We start from the raw sequence: 21,592 nt of genomic DNA on the forward strand, positions 1-21,592 counted from the left end.
TAGTGCGATTTTCTTTATTCTCGGTTACACACACAGTGTTATATTCAGGTAGAAGGAGAACAGGTTTGACAACGGATTTGGTCGTTTGGTACATTGGGAATACGGAAAAATGGTAAGAGTCATCACCACTGGCTATGTCCCAAATCACACATTGGCATGCTCCATTATGAAATTTTATATATATATATATATATATATATATATATATATATATATAGGAGCATTTGAAATGTTGATTGGGGAAAAACGAGCTCGTATTCTTCCGCCGCCCGAGCTTTTCGGAACCAGCGGAACATAGAATCAGAAACAAAACAAACGGCAATACAACTTACAGTAACTTCAAGAGATTCGTAATGTAGAAGTGGTATGGAAGCAATAAATCTCCAATTTTTAAATTGACACAAGGTCACCGGATACGATCTTCAGAGTTTTCCGAATACACGGAAGTCCGCAACCCCATTAAAAAGCTGTAACCGAACGCTTTGATTTTTTTTTATGGGTTGTCAAATTTGGTTAGGAAACTAACATTTCTATCACCGAAACCAGGAAGAAACGCGAGTTGCGCTTAAATAAAAAATGCAGAATATTCGGAACGAATCAGGAAACGCATTTTTTTCCATTTTGCCAAAGTCACGAATACAAATCGGACTTCTCAATGGGTGACATTTTCTGCCCAAAGTTCTCTTTACTATTGTCAAATTTTGGGCTGGTTGGGAAGTTAACATTTCGGTTACCAAAATGCGCGTGGTACTTAAATTTTAAAATGCGGAATATTCTGAACAAATCGGGAAACATGTTTTTTCCTTTTTGCTGAAGTCACGAATACAAATCGGACTTCTCAATGGGTGACATTTTCTGCCCAAAGTTCTGTTTACCATTGTCAAATTTTGGTTGGAAAACTAACATTCCTGTCACCGAAATGCGCGTTGCGCTTAAATTTAAAAATGCGGAATATTCTGAATGAATCGGGAAAAGCTTTTTTTCCATTTTGCCGAAGTCACGAATACAAATCGGACTTCTCAATCGGTGGCGTTTTCTCTTAAAACTTCTAATTACCATTATCGAATTTTGGACTGGTTGGGAAACTAACATTCCCGTCACCGAAATGCGAGTTGGGTTAAATTAAAAATGCGAAATATTCTGAACAAATCGGGAAACGCGTTTTTTCCATTTTGCCGAAGTCACAAATACAAATCGGGCCTCTCCGTCGGTGAAATTTTCTCCTAAATATCCTTATATATTGTATGTAACTATACATTTATGTGGCTATCATTAAGTTTACAGCTAAACACACATAAAACCGGGACGCAAACCAGAAACAGAACATGTCCAACTCGATTTAACAACGCTTCCATAAAAGCAGATTTTTGGATGCAATTTCACATAAAAATTTCCAATCTGCTTAAAGAACCATATGTATAAAATTCAAAACAACGATATATATATCGTAGTTTGTATATATATATATATAGAGAGAGAGAGAGTTAGAGTTATATGTGTAAACCATTCCAACTGGCAAACCGCAAACAGAACCTACTTATTTTAAGACTATTCTTGCTCTCTGGCTATTCAACTGTAAATAGATATATTTTACGTATATAAAATTGCATAACATACAATAAAAATGGAATATTTCAAAACGAGGATTCATGAACTGCATGGAAAAACGGCGAAATGATTTTCTACTGAAAACAAAGGCATCGTAATGGGATCCCGACGATTTGAATGGGATGCGAATCGAAATGGACCGTGACCAAATTTTAACTCGGAACTAACTTGCGAAAAATTTTGAAAAATTTCAAAAACTTTCAAAAACTTTTGAAAAATTTCAAAAACTTTCGAAAAATTTCAAAAACTTCTGAAAAATTTCAAAAACTTCCGAAAAATTTCAAAAACTCAAAAACTTTCAAAAAAATTCGAAAACTTTCGAAAACTTCTGAAAACTCTAACACTTTCGAAAACTTTCGAAAACTATTTTTTAAAAAAACCTTAAATTTTATATAGTTGTTTACACAGAATTTTCAAAATAAGAGTGTAAGACCTCGGACGTGTTTCAGAAAAAAACATAGCTTTCGGTTTATTACTTGCCCACTAAACGAGATCCGATTTTCTTTCTTTTTTTTTACCCCTCCCTCGACGTGTCAACAATCTTCTCAGATGAATTCCCTGGAAAAAATACAACGAAAATGCCGATTGTTAAACATATCCGGTTTTCTATCCTCAAAGAACATTAACACCTTACAGGGAAGTAAATGCTTTCCTTAATTTACAAAAAACGATCCCTAAAGGCTAACAATAAATATGATGTGATTGTTGTGTAGTCTGTGCCATATTCTTCCTCCATTGGCATCAGAGACACCTTGTGGACAGAAAAGGAATAGCAGCGGAGGAAATAAGAACGGCGTATTTTTTTGTGTGTAGCGATTTGACCAAATACGGAGAAGCCGAGTGAGAAAAAGCGAGGAATGCGGAGATATGTAAGAGTTCCTCCCTCTCGATGAAAACGCGGCCTTATCTTCAATCAGATGTTATTCACGAGGAGCGTGTTTTCCATTCAACCCTTTCGGAACTCCCTCCTTGGGCAGTGATGGCACGATCGTCAGCATAGATGACGATCTAAAATTCATTCCAACTACCTTCCCGTGGTTAAAAAAAAATCCCAATTTCCCATTTAGTGGGTGATCTAAAAGTGCCGGTTCCCAGAACCCTGTTTGACTATCTCACCAAGGAAGGATAGTAAAGATGGTGGGCATTCTAGAGTTTCCTCTATATTGACGATTGGTCCATCGTCGCCCAATATAATACTTATTATAATATAATACTTATAATAATAATACTTTCTGAAGCTTGAGGTGGTCTTACTGCCTATTACGGGGGAATTATAATATAATATAATATAATATAATATAATATAATATAATAATTATAATAATAATACTCTCTGAAGCTTGAGGTGGTCTTACTGCCTATTACGGGGGAATTATAATATAATATAATATAATATAATATAATATAATATAATATAATAATTATAATAATAATACTTTCTGAAGCTTGAGGTGGTCTTACTGCCTATTACGGGGGAATTATAATATAATATAATATAATATAATAATTATAATAATAATACTCTCTGAAGCTTGAGGTGGTCTTACTGCCTATTGCAGGGGAATAATAATAATATAATACTAATATAATATAATATAATAATAATACTCACTGAAGCTTGAGGTGGTCTTACTGCCTATTACAGGGGAATAATAATAATAATAATAATAATAATAATAATAATAAAAATAATAATAATAATATAATATAATACTCTCTGAAGCTTGAGGTGGTCTTACTGCCTATTGCAGGGGAATAATAATAATATAATACTAATATAATATAATATAATAATAATACTCACTGAAGCTTGAGGTGGTCTTACTGCCTATTACAGGGGAATAATAATAATAATTACAGGGGAATAATAACAATAATAATATAATATAATATAATATAATATAATATAATATAATATAATATAATAATAATACTCTCTGAAGCTTGAGGTGGTCTTACTGCCTATTGCAGGGGAATAATAATAATATAATACTAATATAATATAATATAATATAATATAATAATAATACCCGCTGAAGCTTGAGGTGCTCTTACTGCCTATTACAGAGGAATAATAATATAATATAATATAATATAATAATACTCTCTGAAGCTTGAGGTGCTCTTACTGCCTATTACAGGGGAATAATAATAATATAATAATATAATATAATAATAATACACTCTGAAGCTCTAGGTGCTCTTACTGCCTATTGCAGGGGAATAATAATAATAATATAATAATATAATAATAATACTCTCTGAAGCTCTAGGTGCTCTTACTGCATATTACAGGGGAATAATAATAATATTATAATATAATGATAATGATAATGATAATGATAATGATAATAATAATAATAATATAATACTCTCTGAAGCTTGAGGTGATCTTACTGCATATTACAGGAGAATAATAATATTATAATATGATGATGATGATGATGATGATGATGATGATGATGATACTCTCTGAAGCTTGAGGTGGTCTTACCGCCTATTACAGGGGAATAATAATAATAATAATAATAATAATAATAATAATAATAATACTCTCTGAAGCTTGAGGTGGTCTTACCGCCTATTACAGGGGAATAATAATAATAATAATAATAATAATAATAATAATAATAATAATAATAATACTTTCTGAAGCTCTATGTGCTCTTACTGCCTATTACAGGGGAATAATAATCATAATAACAATACTCACCAAAGCTTTAGTTTTAAACTTTGTTTGTGTTTTTTTTATATAGATTATAACTATTCTCAATTTGCTTCTGACACAATCAATCAATCAATCAATCAATGAGTTCCAAAGTTTCGGATCCCGATTAATCTACGCCCTTCCTGTCACTGACCTGATTGACGTGGCCATCATTGCGGTTCGGGGTCTTTGATTTCCGTTTCTGCTTCGGCTTTGCTCGAATCCGGGACGTCCAGTTGCTCGGGAGGGTCCGTTCCGACTGCGATTTCCACCTCGCCTGCAGACTCCGGTTGTCCGGAAGCTTCCGCCTGCTCCGAAGGTTCTGTCTGACCGGGAGCTTCGGCCTGATCTGAGGATTCTGGCTGAACGGGTTGGGTCAACACTTCTTCCTCGACCGCGGATTCAACAACGAGCGCTTCACCCGACGGTTTGGGCTCCACGTCGGGTTCGGGCGGCGGGACGACCACCGGTTCGCGAGGGATGAGTAGCACCTTCTGTTCGAAGGAGTCCAGCCGGAGCTGGGTCACGTCGCGGATTAAGTCTGCGGGAAGAAGGCATTGGCTCGCGTCACCGGCGAGTGGACTCTCCCAAGCTCGGTCCTGTCCAAAACAACCTCCACTTACTGTCGGCCAGGATCCGGCCCAGGACTTTCTTCTCGATGGATTCTTCGACATTCTCCATCGCAAACGGGAGGAAACCGGTCTCGGTATCTGCACGACACAAGGACCAGGTCATTAGTGTGTAGTATTTCTTGCATTTCTCTTTTTATGGTGCCTACTTTCTCTACTCACAGTTTCAAACTACTTAGATGGACAGTGAGCTGGGCTGAGGGTCTGGTGCTCACCCCGACCCATCTTCCCGCTTAAGCAGTACCTAATTTATCTACTCAGAGCTGTTTCCGAACTACTTAGATGGACAGTGAGCTAGGCTGCCAGTCGGGTACTCACCCCGACCCATGTTTCCGAACTACTTAGATGGACAGTGAGCTGGGCTGACAGTCGGGTACTCACCCCGACCCATGTTTCCGAACTACTTAGATGGACAGTGAGCTGGGCTGACAGTCGGGTACTCACCCCGACCCATGTTTCCGAACTACTTAGATGGACTGTGAGTTGGGCTGACGATCGGGTACTCACCCCGACCCATCTTCCCGCTTAAGCAGTACCTAATTTATCTACTCGCAGCTGTTTCCGAACTACTTAGATAGACAGTGAGCTGGGCTGACAGTCGGGTACTCACCCTGACCCACCTCCCGGCATAATCAGTCCCCAATTTCTCTACTCACAGCTGTTTCCGAACTGCTTAGATGGACAGTGAGCTGGGCTGACGGTCGGGTGCTCACCCCGACCCATTTTCCCACTTAAACGGTATCTAATTTCTCTACTCACAGCTATTTTCGAACTACTTAGATGGACTGTGAGCTAGGCTGATGGTCAGGTGCTCACCCCGACCAATCTTCCCGCTTAAACAATACCTAATTTCTCTACTCACAGCTATTTTCGAACTTCTTAGATGGACAGTGAGCTGGGCTGACGTTCGGGTACTCACCCCGACCCATCTTCCCGCTTAAACAATACCTAATTTATCTACTCACAGCTATTTTCGAACTACTTAGATAGACAGTGAGCTGGGCTGACCGTCGGGTGCTCACCTGGACCCATCTTCGCACTTAAGTAGTCCCCAATTTCTCTACTCACAGTTATTTTTGAACTTCTTAGATAGACAGTGAGCTGGGCTGACGTTCGGGTACTCACCCCGACCCATCTTCCCGCTTAAACAGTACCTAATTTATCTACTCACAGCTGTTTCTGGACTACTTAGATGGACAGTGAGCTGGGCTGACAGTCTGGTGCTCACCCCGACCCATCTTCCCACTTAATCAGTGCCCAATTTCTCTACTCACAGCTATTTTCGAACTTCTTAGATGGACAGTGAGCTGGGCTGAAGCTCTGGTGTTCTACCCGACCCATCTTCGCACTTAAGTAGTCCCCAATTTCTCTACTCACAGCTGTTTCCGAACTGCTTAGATGGACAGTGAGCTGGGCTGACGATCGGGTACTCAACCCGACCCATCTTCCCGCTTAAACAATACCTAATTTATCTACTCACAGCTATTTTCGAACTACTTAGATGGACAGTGAGCTGGGCTGATGGTTGGGTGCTCACCCTGACCCACCACCCCGGTTAAGCAGTCCCAATTTCTCTACTCAAAGCTGTTTCCGAACTACTTAGATGGACAGTGAGCTGGGCTGAGGACCTGGTGCTCACCCTGACCCACCTCCCCACTTAAATGGTATCTATCTACTCACAGCTATTTTCGAACTACTTAGATGGACAGTGAGCTGGGCTTACGATCGGGTGCTCACCCCGACCCATCTTCCTGCTTAAACAATACCTAATTTATCTACTCACAGCTATTTTCGAACTACTTAGATGGACAGTGAGTTGGGCTGAAGCTCCAGTGCTCACCCCGACCCATCTTCGCACTTAAGTAGTCCCCAATTTCTCTACTCACAGCTGTTTCCGAACTACTTAGATGGACAGTGAGTTGGTCTGACAGTCGGGTACTCACCTTGACCCACCTCCCCACTTAAACGGTATCTATCTACTCACAACTTCTTAGATGGACAGTGAGCTGGGCTGACAGTCGGGTGCTCACCCCGACCCACTACCCCGGTTAAGCAGTCCCAATTTCTTTACTCAAAGCTGTTTCTGAACTACTTAGGTGGACAACGAGCTGGGCTGGGGGTCTGGTGCTCACCCCGACCCATCTTCGCACTTAAGTAGTCCCCAATTTCTCTACTCACAGTTATTTTCGAACTACTTAGGTGGACAATGAGCTGGGCTGACAGTCGGGTGCTCACCCCGACCCATCTTCGCACTTAAGTAGTCCCCAATTTCTCTACTCACAGTTATTTCCGAACTACTTAGGTGGACAATGAGCTGGGCTGACGGTCGGGTGCTCACCCCGACCCAGGCTTCGAACTAAAATCTTTCAGTCCATAGAGATCTAGTGCTGCTGGTGATTATAAAGCCCGGCTAATAGTAACATAACCACGACCCTCCAGAACTAGAACCCGGTGATGGGAATGAGGCCCGTATATGTAGTCAACGGCGCCTCTCACGTACCTCGTTCCACCGGGTCGAAGAAGTATCCGCTGGTCCTCAAACTCCCGAAAATGGAAGGAATCAGGTCGGACAAATACCGCTGAGCAAAGGCCCGGGCGGCGATCCTTTCCGAGGTCTCCTTCTCCAGCTTCAGGATCTGCATCTGCTGCTGCCGGCGGCGTTCCTGTGCGAGAAGAAGCCAAATGGGTGAAAAAGGTGTTGGTTCAGATTCCAACAGAAAAAGGAATGGGTGTCACAGGGAGGAGAACATCATCGGTAAAGAGATTGAGGGATGAAGGATAGGCCAACAAAAAGTGACAGGAGGGGTTCGCCGTGGGAGGAAGAGTGAGGGTAAGCCAATGGTGGAAGAGTGGCCTAATTCGGGCTCTGACTCGGTCACTGAGGATGAAAAGAGTTGGAAGGGCTCTTATCCACCACCCCAGGTCCACCTCCCCAGAGTCTTTGGTGGGGCTAATGTGAGGGTCCACTTCCCCGAGTCCACCACCCCGAGTCCACCACCCCAGGGTCTTTGGGAGAGCTCATGTGAAGGTCCACCTCCCCAGGTCCACCTCCCCAGAGTCGTCGGGAGGGCTAATGTGAGGGTCCACCTCCTCGGGTCCATGACCCCAGGGCCTTTGGTTGGCTAATGTGAAGGTCCACCTCCCCGGGGTCTTTGGGAGTGCTAATGTGGGGGGTCCGCCTCCCCAGAGTCTTCGGGAAGGCTAATGTGAGGGTCCACCTCCCCAGATCCACCTCCCCAGGGTCTTTGGGAGGACTAATGTGGGGGCCCGCCTCCCCAGAGTCTTCGGGAGGACTCATGTGAGGGTCCACCTCCCCGGGTCCACCTTCCTGGGGTCTTTGGGAGGGCTCATGTGAGGGTCCACCTCCCCGGGAATTTTGGGGGTCTTATGTGAGGGTCCACCTCCCCGGATATACCTCCTCAGAGTCTTCAGGAGGGCTAATGTGAAGGTCCACCTCGCTGGGTCCACCTCCCCTTGGACCCCATTACCCACATCTCCTTACTTTCTCCTCCCGGTGACGCCGCTCCTGCTCCTCGAGGCGCTGGACCTCGGCGAGTTCGGCACAGCGCAGCTCCAGGTAGGCGTTCTGATGGGCCCGCATGTTGGCCAGCTCCTCCTCCTCCATGACCTCCAGCAAGGCCTGCTCGATGGTCTTGCCCACCAGGACCTCCAGCATGGGGCGGACCTCGATGTCGAAGTCGAAAAGCTGTGGGGTTCAGGGGGGCGGGAAATACGGAGCGGGGTCAGAGGTTTCCTGTGACCCGAATCATGGCCCAGAAGACCCCATGATGGGGTGACCACCCCGTCACCATGACTTGAAGGCCCTCAACCAAGCCACATGGGAGGAAAGCGGGAATCGGATCACTGTTGAGTCGTACATCTCCTTCCCAGATCTGCGTCGCCATATCTCTGCCGGTCTTGGCGGGAATGAAAAGCGGGGTGGCCGGCCTGTCCAGGAACGCGTCCGTCTGGCACTCGACGTCCACCTCGATGATGCGGTCAGCGAGTTCCTCCAGGTACAGCTCTGGAACACAGATCGTGGTGTTATGGCGGTCTCTGGGGTTGAGGTTTTGTGGTGGGGTCTTCAGACGGACTAATCTGATGGTCCACCACCCGAGTCCACCTACCCAGGTCTTCAGGAGAGCTAATGTGATGGTCCACCACCTGGTCCACCTCCCTGGAGTCTTCAGGAGAGCTAATGTGATGGTCCACCACCCGGTCCACCTCCCTGGAGTCTTCAGGAGAGCTAATGTGATGGTCCACCACCCAGTCCACCTCCCTGGAGTCTTCAGGAGAGCTAATGTGATGGTCCACCACCCGAGTCCACCTACCCAGGTCTTCAGGAGAGCTAATATGAGGGTCCACCACCCGAGTCCACCTACCCAGGGTCTTCAGAAGGACTAATGTGATGGTCCACCACCCGGTCCACCTACCCAGGTCTTCAGGAGGTCTAATGTGATTGTCCACCACCCAGGTCCACCTACCCAGGTCTTCAGGAGAGCTAATATAATGGTCCACCACCCGGGTCCACCTACCCAGGGTCTTCAGAAGAACTAATGTGATGGTCCACCACCTGGTCCATCTCCCAATGTTTTCAGGAGAGCTAATGTGATAGTCCACCACCCGAGTCCACCTACCCAGGTCTTCGGGAGGACTAATGTGATTGTCCACCACCCGGTCCACCTCCCTGGGGTCTTCAGGAGAGCTAATATGAGGGTCCACCGCCCAGGTCCACCTCCCCGGGGTCTTCAGGAGAGCTAATGTGATGGTCCACCACCCAGGTCCACCTCCCCGAGGGCTAATGTGGCCCCATAGCCTTCAATAATGGCCATGAATGGACGCGTCCGACGCCCACGCTGACCTGTCTGGACATCGACGTGGCGCCGACCCTCCAAGGGGTCGGGTGTCCGCGTCCGGAGCTGCTCCTTGGCTCTCTTCCGGGCCAGGGCTTTCCGGTGGGCCTCCCGGCGCCGTTGGAGCTCGAGCGGGTCGGGTTCGCCCGTCTGGGAAGACAGAAAATAGTTAAATTAGCCTCCCCGCATAAAGCGGTACCTAAATTTCCTACTTGACAGATTGAACGATCTTTCGAGCTGCTTAGGTGGACAACGAAAACATACATTGATGTATGTTTTCAGGGCACGTGTTTGACTCAATAGGAGAAGAACCGACTCACCCATGGCAAGAGGACTCTTACAAGTCAAACAAGCCGTCAAAGAAGAAGAACATGCCCTGGCAGAATATGTAAAACAAAGTGAAGAACCTGCTTTGATTGAAGTCAAAAACCAGAAACTCCTCAAAGCACAGCAGACAAAAAACCAGTACAAGAAAACCGCACTACAAACTAGAGCAGAATCAGTACAAGAAAACCGCACTACAAACTAGAGCAGAATCAGTACAAGAAAACCGCACTACAAACTAGAGCAGAATCAGTACAAGAAAACCGCACTACAAACTAGAGCAGAACCAGTACAAGAAAACCGCACTACAAACTAGAGCAGAACCAGTACAAGAAAACCGCACTACAAACTAGAGCAGAACCAGTACAAGAAAACCGCACTACAAACTAGAGCAGAACCAGTACAAGAAAACCGCACTACAAACTAGAGCAGAACCAGTACAAGAAAACCGCACTACAAACTAGAGCAGAACCAGTACAAGAAAACCGCACTACAAACTAGAGCAGAATCAGTACAAGAAAACCGCACTACAAACTAGAGCAGAACCAGTACAAGAAAACCGCACTACAAACTAGAGCAGAATCAGTACAAGAAAACCGCACTACGAACTAGAGCAGAATCAGTACAAGAAAACCGCACTACAAACTAGAGCAGAATCAGTACAAGAAAACCGCACTACAAACTAGAGCAGAATCAGTACAAGAAAACCGCACTACAAACTAGAGCAGAACCAGTACAAGAAAACCGCACTACAAACTAGAGCAGAACCAGTACAAGAAAACCGCACTACAAACTAGAGCAGAACCAGTACAAGAAAACCGCACTACAAACTAGAGCAGAACCAGTACAAGAAAACCGCACTACAAACTAGAGCAGAACCAGTACAAGAAAACCGCACTACAAACTAGAGCAGAACCAGTACAAGAAAACCGCACTACAAACTAGAGCAGAACCAGTACAAGAAAACCGCACTACAAACTAGAGCAGAACCAGTACAAGAAAACCGCACTACAAACTAGAGCAGAACCAGTACAAGAAAACCGCACTACAAACTAGAGCAGAACCAGTACAAGAAAACCGCACTACAAACTAGAGCAGAATCAGTACAAGAAAACCGCACTACAAACTAGAGCAGAATCAGTACAAGAAAACCACACTACAAACTAGAGCAGAATCAGTACAAGAAAACCGCAGATTGACAGATTGAACGATGTTTCGAGCTGCTTAGGTGGACAACGAAAACATACATTGATGTATGTTTTCAGGGCACGTGTTTGACTCAATAGGAGAAGAACCGACTCACCCATGGCAATATGTGGAGCGCATACGTGTTCCCCCGAACGACTCTCCGTTCATACATGAGGTTGGCATATCGGATTGGCTCCTCCTCCCTGCGTGTCACAGAAAATAATACGGTTACTTATTATTAATTATATTAACTATATTGCATTATTCATATTAATTTATATTATATATTTAGTATATTATATTTATTATATTATATTTATTATATTATATTTATTAGATATTTATTATATTTATTAGATATTTATTATATTATATTTATTAGATATTTATTATATTATTGTATTTATTATATTTATTAGATATTTATTATATTATTATATTTATCATATTATATTTATTATATAGTTATTATATAGTTATTATATTATATTTATTCATTTATATGATACGATACGATATATAAATTGTATTTATTATATTATATTTATTAAATATTTTATTATATTTATTAGATATTTATTATATTATTGTATTTATTATATTTATTAGATATTTATTAGATATTTATTATATTATTATATTTATCATATTTTATTTATTATATAGTTATTATATAGTTATTATATTATATTTATTCATTTATATGATACGATACGATATATAAATTGTATATCATGTGCTTATAATATATATATGTATTATATTATCTACCAATTATATTATATATATTAATTTATATTATATTAATTTATATTATATTAATTCATGTTATATTGTATTATACATAAAATTATATATTATATTTATTAATATTATATTCATTTATTATATATTGTATTATGTATTAAATAATATAATATAATATTTATTAATACCATGTTATATGTATTATATATTGTATTATATATTAAATGATATGGTATTATGTTATATTTATTAATATAATACTTGTTTATTATAAATTGTATTATATATTAAATCATAAAATATTATATTATATCTATTAATATAATATCCATTTATCATAGGAATCATATAATATAATATAATATAATATAATATAATATAATATAATATAATATAATATAATATAATATAATCTAAATTATTATATTATTACATCATATTCTCCCCTGGGGGGGAGAAGAGCGGTATATAAATGAAATGAAATAAATAATAAAATAGAATAAATAAATTTTATATATATATTATGATGTATTATTTTATTATATTTATTAATATAATATTTATTATATATTGCATTATATATTAAATCATAGAATATTATATTATATTTATTTAAATTATATATATATTGTGATGTAGTATTATATTATATTTATTAATATAATATCCATTCATCATATGAATCATATAATATATTATAATAAAATATTATTAATATAATATCCATTTATCGTATGAATCATATAATATATATTATAATATATTATATTGTATTTATTAATATAATATCCATTTATCGTATGAATCATATAATATATATTATAATATATTATATTATATTTATTAATATAATATTCATTTATCATATATTATAATAGATCATATATTATTATATTATTACATTATATTCTCCCCTGGGGGGGGGAGAAGAGCGGTATATAAATAAAATAAATAATAAAATAAAATAAATAAATGATATATATATTACATTTATCGACTAATACTTGAGTATATACGGTATTTGGTTGGGCTTGTCCTCATGTGCGGCATACAAAAATAAAATTTATATTATTATTTTATTATGACACAGCAAACAAGATTGATATGCTGGATTTCGTATTATTATTATTATTATTATTATTTTATTATGACACAGCAAACAAGATTGATATGCTGTATTTCGTATTATTATTATTATTATTATTATTATTATTATTATTATTATTTTATTATGACACAGCAAACAAGATTGATATGCTGGATTTCGTATTATTATTATTATTATTATTATTATTATTTTATTATGACACAGCAAACAAGATTGATATGCTGTATTTCGTATTATTATTATTATTATTTTATTATGACACAGCAAACAAGATTGATATGCTGGATTTCGTATTATTATTATTATTATTATTATGACACAGCAAACAAGATTGATATGCTGTATTTCGTATTATTATTATTATTATTTTATTATGACACAGCAAACAAGATTGATATGCTGGATTTCGTATAATTATTATTATTATTATTATGACACAGCAAACAAGATTGATATGCTGGATTTCGTATTATTATTATTATTATTATTATGACACAGCAAACAAGATTGATATGCTGGATTTCGTATTATTATTATTATTATTATTATTATTATTATATATTATATTATTATGACACAGATTGATATGCTGTATTTCGTATTATTATTATTATTATTATTATTATTATTATTATTTTATTATGACACAGCAAACAAGATTGATATGCTGTATTTCGTATTATTATTATTATTATTATATTATTATATTATTATGACACAGATTGATATGCTGTATTTCGTATTATTATTATTATTATTTTATTATGACACAGCAAACAAGATAGCTATCATGGCATTCATGTCATAGTCCTGATATTACGTGAACTTATATTAAATTTATTATAGTATATTATATGAATTTATGTTAATTATATATATATATATATATATATATATATATATATCTAGGAAAGTATTGGGATGTCCAGTACTCACTGGTTCTCGGTGGTGTCCAGGGATGACCGGTACCTTTTCCGGGCGGCCAAAGCCCGAGGCCGGCTATAATAGGAATAAGTGGCCGAAGGTCCGGCCGCAGCTCCGTCCTCCGGAGATATGACCACCGAAGTCGAAGCCATGGCTCAACTGACCGTCCGGCCTGCACAGAGGCCTTCTTGGCCTCTGTCGCCAGGCAGAACGGTCGCCCCCGGCAACCGTTGCCCGGCAACACAGGCACCGTTGCCGGGGAGACCGGCTGCAAACAGGTTCCGGTTCCTTTTTGGCTTCGATTCGAGGAGTGGCTCCGTCATGATCACAATGGCCAATAAATTAGAATATAGAGAGAAAGGAAAAATTAGGGTGTCAATAAACATAAATTTTTATTATTATTATTATTATTATTATTATTATTATTATTATTATGACACAGCAAACAAGATAGCTATGCTGGATTTCGTATCACAAAATCACAAGTCGAACACTTCCCAAGTGTCTAGGACTGTGTGATGTATCTTCGGATGATGCGAAATAATAATAATAATATAATAATAATAATAATAATAATAATAATAATAATAATAATATATAATAATAATAATATATATTATTATATATATTTATTATATATATTAATATATATTAATATATATTATAATAATAATAATAATATATTATTATTATTATTATTATTATTATTATTATTATTATTATTATTATGACACAGCAAACAAGATAGCTATGCTGGATTTCGTATCACAAAATCACAAGTCGAACACTTCCCAAGTGTCTAGGACTGTGTGATGTATCTTCGGATGATGCGAAATAATATAATAATAATAATAATAATAATAATAATAATATATAATAATAATATATATTATTATATATATTAATTATATATATTAATATATATTAATATATAATAATAATAATAATAATAATAATATATTATTATTATTATTATTATTATTATTATTATTATTATTATTATTATTATTATTATGACACAGCAAACAAGATAGACATGCTGGATTTCGTATCACAAAATCACAAGTCGAAAACTTCCCAAGTGTCTAGCACTGTGTGATGTATCTTCGGATGATGCAAAATAATATAATAATAATAATAATAATAATAATAATAATAATAATAATAATAATAATAATAATAATAAATTATTATTATTATTATTATTATTATTATTATTATTATTATTATTATGACACAGCAAACAAGATAGATATGCTGGATTTCGTATCACAAAATCACAAGTCGAAAACTTCCCAAGGGTCTAGGACTGTGTGATTTATTATTATTATTATTATTAATATTATTATTATTGAAGAGGCCGTCCTCAAAGAAATTGCAGCTGCAAGGAATTATTATTGTAAAATTATATTATTATTATTATTATTATTATTATTGTTGTTGTTGTTGTTGTTGTTGTTGTTGTTATTGTTGTAAAATTATATTAATATTATTATTATGTATGGGTGGAAAAACTGCAAGGAAGGGGGGAATAATAATAATAATAATAATAATAATAATAATAATAATAATAATAATAATAATAATATTTATGGGTGGAAGAAAGGTGGTTATTATTATTATTTTTATTGAAAAAATATATTAATATTCTTATTCATGGGTGGAAGAGAGGTGGTTATTATTATTATTATCATCATAAAAATATTATTATTATTATTATTATTATTATTATTATTATTATTATTATTATTATTATTATGTATGGGTTGAGAAGCTGCAAGGAGAATCCTAGTGAGGGGTTAATAATAATAATAATAATAATAATAATAATAATAATAATAATAATAATAATAATAATAAAGTAATAATAATAATTTAAATAGTAATAAATAATAATATTAATAAAAATATCATCCTGTGTCTGCGTAGGCTCGGCATCTTCTCCTTCATCGCAGTGAGTGGTAATAATAATAATAATAATAATAATAATAATAATAATAATCACTCCCACAGTGATGTTGACCGGCTATATCTGCCTAGAAGATCAGGTGGCAGAGGACTCTTACAAGTCAAACAAGCAGCCAAAGAAGAAGAACATGCCCTGGCAGAAGATGGAAAGCAAAGTGAAGAACCTGCTTTGATTGAAGTCAAAAACCAGAAACTCCTCAAAGCACAGCAGACAAAAAAACCAGTACAAGAAAACCGCACTACAAACTAGAGCAGAATCAGTCCAATAAAACCACACTACAAACTAGAGCAGAATCAGTCCAAGAAAACCGCACTACAAACTAGAGCAGAATCAGTACAAGAAAATCGCACTAGAAACTAGAGCAGAATCAGTACAAGAAAACCGCACTACAAACTAGAGCAGAATCAGTCCAAGAAAACCGCACTACAAACTAGAGCAGAATCAGTACAAGAAAACCGCACTACAAACTAGAGCAGAACCAGTACAAGAAAACCGCACTACAAACTAGAGCAGAATCAGTACAAGAAAACCGCACTACAAACTAGAGCAGAATCAGTACAAGAAAACCGCACTACAAACTAGAGCAGAATCAGTACAAGAACACCGCACTACAAACTAGAGCAGAACCAGTACAAGAACACCGCACTACAAACTAGAGCAGAACCAGTACAAGAAAACCGCACTACAAACTAGAGCAGAATCAGTACAGGAAAACCGCACTACAAACTAGAGCAGAACCAGTACAAGAAAACCGCACTACAAACTAGAGCAGAACCAGTACAAGAAAACCGCACTACAAACTAAAGCAGAATCAGTACAAGAAAACCGCACTACAAACTAGAGCAGAATCAGTATAAGAAAACCGCACTACAAACTAGAGCAGAACCAGTACAAGAAAACCGCACTACAAACTAGAGCAGAATAATAATAATAACAACAACAACAATGTAATAATAATAATTTAAATAGTAATAGTAATAATAATAATAAGAATAATAATAATAATATAATCTTGTGCCTGCATAGGCTCAGCATCTTATCCTTCATCCCCAATGATAAGCATGACTGCTATTATGGAGGATAATACATTATGTTTGCACATCACAATAACACATCGGTGTCACCGAACGCGGGAGGGAAGCGGGACGAAAGGGATGCGGCGACACGCAACGCCACAGACTGTTCATGGAGCCTCTTTATGCCCTACGTTCGCAACGCCCCAAACGTCCCCTCCGCCCGTTTCCCGCACCGGATGCTGGTGCTGATGCTGGTGTCGCACTAAGCGCATCCTTCCTTCCTTCCTTCCTTCCTCCGTTGCATCTCTCCCTCCTTCCTTTTATTTCCAGACGCCTCCCTTGATTTTTTCCCTCTCTCGGAACACAAAAGGGACTCCATTAAGCGCCTTCAAGACGGATATTTCTCTCGAGTCTCCCCTCGAGAGAGACGGTACGGATTGCGCGAAGCGTCAGACTGGACAATGGATTAAAGAATCGGGGATGGAAACGCCATCGGGATTTGGCTGGCGGTGAGTCATGAAATTGGATTTTTAGGAGAGAATCTCTAGCCGGAGATGCGGCGATGAGAGAGCATTTTTCCTCGCAAACGATGCTTTCGGTACCCATCTGTTATCCATTACGTTGGCTCCTATGTGTCAAAAAAGGGGGGAACGGGAGCGAGGATGCTCTCATTATTATTATTATTATTATTATTATTATTATTATTATTATTATATTGTTGTTGTTGTTGTTGTTGTTGTTGTTGTTATTGTCATTGTGGCCCATGTCTATCCGACAACGCCAACATGGTGGCATTTGTTGCCAACCATATGAGTCCGTCGCCCAACGTTGCATCGGCACAGAAGGAAGGAAGGCAAGGGTGCCAAACTGCAGCCATTGAATATTATTATTATTATTATTATTATTATTATTATTATTATTCATTGAGTTATTATTATTATTATTATGTTGTTGTTGTTGTTGTTGTCACTGCGACCCACGTCGATCTGACGACGCCAACATGGTGGCATTCAGTGCCGACCATGTGAGTCCGTCGCCTAACGTTGCATCGGCACAGAAGGAAGGAAGACAAGGGTGCCAAACTGCAGCCATTGATTATTATTATTATTATTCATTGAGTTATTATTATTATTATTATTATTATTATTATTATTATTATGTTGTTGTTGTTGTTGTTGTTGTCATTGCGGCCCACGTCAATCCAACGACGCCAACATGGTGGCATTCAGTGCCGACCATATGAGTCCGTCGCCTAACGTTGCATCGGCACAGAAGGAAGGAAGACAAGGGTGCCAAACTGCAGCCATTGAATATTATTATTATTATTATTCATTGAGTTATTATTATTATGTTGTTGTTGTTGTTGTCATTGCGACCCACGTCGATCCGACAACACTAAACATGGTGGCATTCGGTGCCGACCATGTGAGTCTGTTGCCTAATGAGGCATCGGCACAGAAGGAAGGAAGACAAGGGTGTCAAACTGCAGCCATTGATTATTATTATTATTATTATTATTATTATTATTATTATTATTGAGTTGTTATTATTATTATGTTGTTGTAGTTGTTGTTGTTGCCATTGCGGCCCACTTACATGGTGGCATTTGTTACCAATCATGTGAGTCCGTCGCCTAATGTTGCATCGGCACGGAAGGAAGGCGAGGCTGAAAGGAGTGCCAAACCGCAGCATTGAACATTATTATTATTATTATTATTATTATTATTATTATTATGTTGTTGTTGTTGTTGTTGTTGTTGTTGTTGTTGTTGTCATTGCGGCCCACGTCGATCCGACAACATTCGGTGGCATTCGGTTCCGACCATGTGAGTCCGTCGCCTAATGTTGCATCGGCACAGAAGGAAGGAAGGCAGCCGTTGAGTTATTATTATTATTATTATTATTATTATTATTATTATTATTTTGTCATTGGGTTATTATGTTGTCAAAACCTTCCCTGGCCTGAAATTGCTACGATGCCGTGCTCCCATACTCCGGTAGCACTCTCTCCTGACATTTCGCCTGCATCTGTGACTAAATGGCACCGAGCCTCTGTGTAGGTATTTTGTTTGCTCTCCTTCGCTGGAGAGTCCCCTGAAGGTTGCAGCAACGAAGACATCAGAATTATTCGGGCTGTTACGGCCATGCTGTACGGCAGCACTCTCTCCTGACGCTTTTTCCTGCATCTCTCACTACTGAAGCCAAGCAAGAGGTTGTGAAGTAAGTGGGGTGTTGTTGTTTTTTTTTCTCCTCAGGCGGCACGGGCTCAACTGAGGCACATCCGGACCGGGCCGACCCGTTCCCGCCACGATGGGGACCACCGAGGCCACGCTGCGGATGGAGAACGTGGACGTGAAGGAAGAGTGGCAGGACGAGGACTTCCCGAGGTTGGTTTCGCCATTGTTTATTTTCATGGGAGCGAAAAGACCTGGATGTGTTTCTTCTGAATGGGCTTAGATTACGTTATCGTCGGCGTATTGGAATTCTATAACCGATGTTGTAGGTCTTCTGAATGGGCTTAGATTATGATATCGTCAACGTATGGGAATTCTATAACCGATGTTGTAGGTCTTCTGAATGGGCTTAGATTATGATATCGTCAACGTATGGGAATTCTATAACCGATGTTGTAGGTGTTCTGAATGGGCTTAGATTATGATATCGTCAACGTATGGGAATTCTATAACCGATGTTGTAGGTCTTCTGAATGGGCTTAGATTATGATATCGTCAACGTATGGGAATTCTATAACCGATGTTGTAGGTCTTCTGAATGGGCTTAGATTACGATATCGTCAACGTATGGGAATTCTATAACCGATGTTGTAGGTCTTCTGAATGGGCTTAGATTACGTTATCGTCGGCGTATGGGAATTCTATAACCGATGTTGTGGGTCTTCTGAATGGGCTTAGATTACGATATCGTCAACGTATGGGAATTCTATAACCGATGTTGTAGGTCTTCTGAATGGGCTTAGATTATGATATCGTCAACGTATGGGAATTCTATAACCGATGTTGTAGGTCTTCTGAATGGGCTTAGATTATGATATCGTCAACGTATGGGAATTCTATAACCGATGTTGTAGGTCTTCTGAATGGGCTTAGATTATGATATCGTCAACGTATGGGAATTCTATAACCGATGTTGTAGGTCTTCTGAATGGGCTTAGATTATGATATCGTCAACGTATGGGAATTCTATAACCGATGTTGTAGGTCTTCTGAATGGGCTTAGATTATGATATCGTCAACGTATGGGAATTCTATAACCGATGTTGTAGGTCTTCTGAATGGGCTTAGATTATGATATCGTCAACGTATGGGAATTCTATAACCGATGTTGTAGGTCTTCTGAATGGGCTTAGATTATGATATCGTCAACGTATGGGAATTCTATAACCGATGTTGTAGGTCTTCTGAATGGGTTTAGATTATGATATCGTCAACGTATGGGAATTCTATAACCGATGTTGTAGGTGTTCTGAATGGGCTTAGATTATGATATCGTCAACGTATGGGAATTCTATAACCGATGTTGTAGGTCTTCTGAATGGGCTTAGATTATGATATCGTCAACGTATGGGAATTCTATAACCGATGTTGTAGGTCTTCTGAATGGGCTTAGATTATGATATCGTCAACGTATGGGAATTCTATAACCGATGTTGTAGGTCTTCTGAATGGGCTTAGATTATGATATCGTCAACGTATGGGAATTCTATAACCGATGTTGTAGGTCTTCTGAATGGGCTTAGATTACGTTATCGTCGGCGTATTGGAATTCTATAACCGATGTTGTAGGTCTTCTGAATGGGCTTAGATTATGATATCGTCAACGTATGGGAATTCTATAACCGATGTTGTAGGTCTTCTGAATGGGCTTAGATTATGATATCGTCAACGTATGGGAATTCTATAACCGATGTTGTAGGTCAGGGGTCCCCAAACTAAGGCCCGGGGGCCGGATGCGGCCCTCCAAGGTCATTGACCTGGCCCCTGTCCTAAACTGTAGCCTTAGGGTTGAACTAAGTCTATCTGGTCTTTGGAGGTCTCTTTGCTTACTTATAGCTTTATGAGATCATCTAGATGGTCTTTGAAGGTCTCTTTGCTAAGCTACAGCCTTATGAGACCATCTAGATAGCTTTTGGAGGTCCCTCCCCTTACCTATGGTCCTATGAGATGGTCTAGATGGCCTTTGGGGGTCCCTTTCCTTACTTATGGTTTTATGAGATTGTCTAGTTGGCCTTTGGGAGCCCCTTTCCTTACCTATGGTCTTATGAGACCATCTAGATGGTCTTTTGAGGCCTCTTTGCTTACCTATGTTCTTATGAGACCATCTAGATGGCCTTTGAGGGTCCCTTTCCTTACCTATGGTCTTATGAGATCGTCTAGATGGTCTTTGAGGTCCTTTTCCTTATCTATGGTCTTCTGATGGCCTGATGAGATCATCTAGATGGTCTTTGGAGGTCTCTTTGCTTACCTATGGTCTTATGAGATCGTCTAGATCAGGGGTCACC

General features: G+C 38.7%; 2 protein-coding genes across 4 annotated transcripts in view; one reads left to right on the plus strand and one right to left on the minus strand.

Annotated features, from left to right (window-relative positions):
* LOC100557535 (radial spoke head 3) lies at positions 1-17,444 on the minus strand. Of its 2 annotated transcripts, none has more exons than XM_062960531.1 (9): positions 17,307-17,444; positions 11,425-11,512; positions 9,806-9,947; positions 8,823-8,968; positions 8,447-8,650; positions 7,445-7,607; positions 4,939-5,025; positions 4,470-4,856; positions 1-2,166 (listed from the first exon to the last, which is right to left on the minus strand). In XM_062960531.1, the coding sequence occupies exons 2-8, from the start codon at positions 11,479-11,481 to the stop codon at positions 4,486-4,488; spliced, it is 1,170 nt and encodes a 389-aa protein (XP_062816601.1). In that variant the 5' UTR covers positions 11,482-11,512; positions 17,307-17,444; the 3' UTR covers positions 1-2,166; positions 4,470-4,485. The 2 variants fall into 2 exon arrangements, with proteins under 2 accessions (XP_062816601.1, XP_062816600.1); XM_062960530.1 differs by lacking the exon at positions 17,307-17,444 and adding an exon at positions 14,101-14,512.
* The window catches only part of atcay (ATCAY kinesin light chain interacting caytaxin), a 22,688-nt gene continuing 18,537 nt past the window's right edge, over positions 17,442-21,592 (plus strand). For both annotated transcript variants that reach the window (XM_062960532.1, XM_062960533.1), the window contains exons 1-2: positions 17,442-17,582; positions 19,329-19,460. In XM_062960532.1, the coding sequence (XP_062816602.1) occupies positions 19,384-19,460 (77 nt within the window). In that variant the 5' untranslated portion in view covers positions 17,442-17,582; positions 19,329-19,383. The remainder of the gene's footprint in view (positions 17,583-19,328; positions 19,461-21,592) is intronic.

Source organism: Anolis carolinensis, unplaced genomic scaffold (genome assembly GCF_035594765.1).
Source record: "Anolis carolinensis isolate JA03-04 unplaced genomic scaffold, rAnoCar3.1.pri scaffold_7, whole genome shotgun sequence".
Classification (NCBI taxonomy): domain Eukaryota; kingdom Metazoa; phylum Chordata; class Lepidosauria; order Squamata; family Dactyloidae; genus Anolis; species Anolis carolinensis.

Coding starts and splice junctions, on each gene's coding strand:
- LOC100557535 (XM_062960530.1), bottom strand. CDS start 14,240: ATGGCTTCGACTTCGGTGGTCATATCTCCGGAGGACGGAGCTGCGGCC. Junction 11,513..14,100: donor CTGGACACCACCGAGAACCA/GTGAGTACTGGA, acceptor TGTGACACGCAG/GGAGGAGGAGCCAATCCGAT. Junction 8,969..9,805: donor CCACGTCGATGTCCAGACAG/GTCAGCGTGGGC, acceptor TCTGTGTTCCAG/AGCTGTACCTGGAGGAACTC.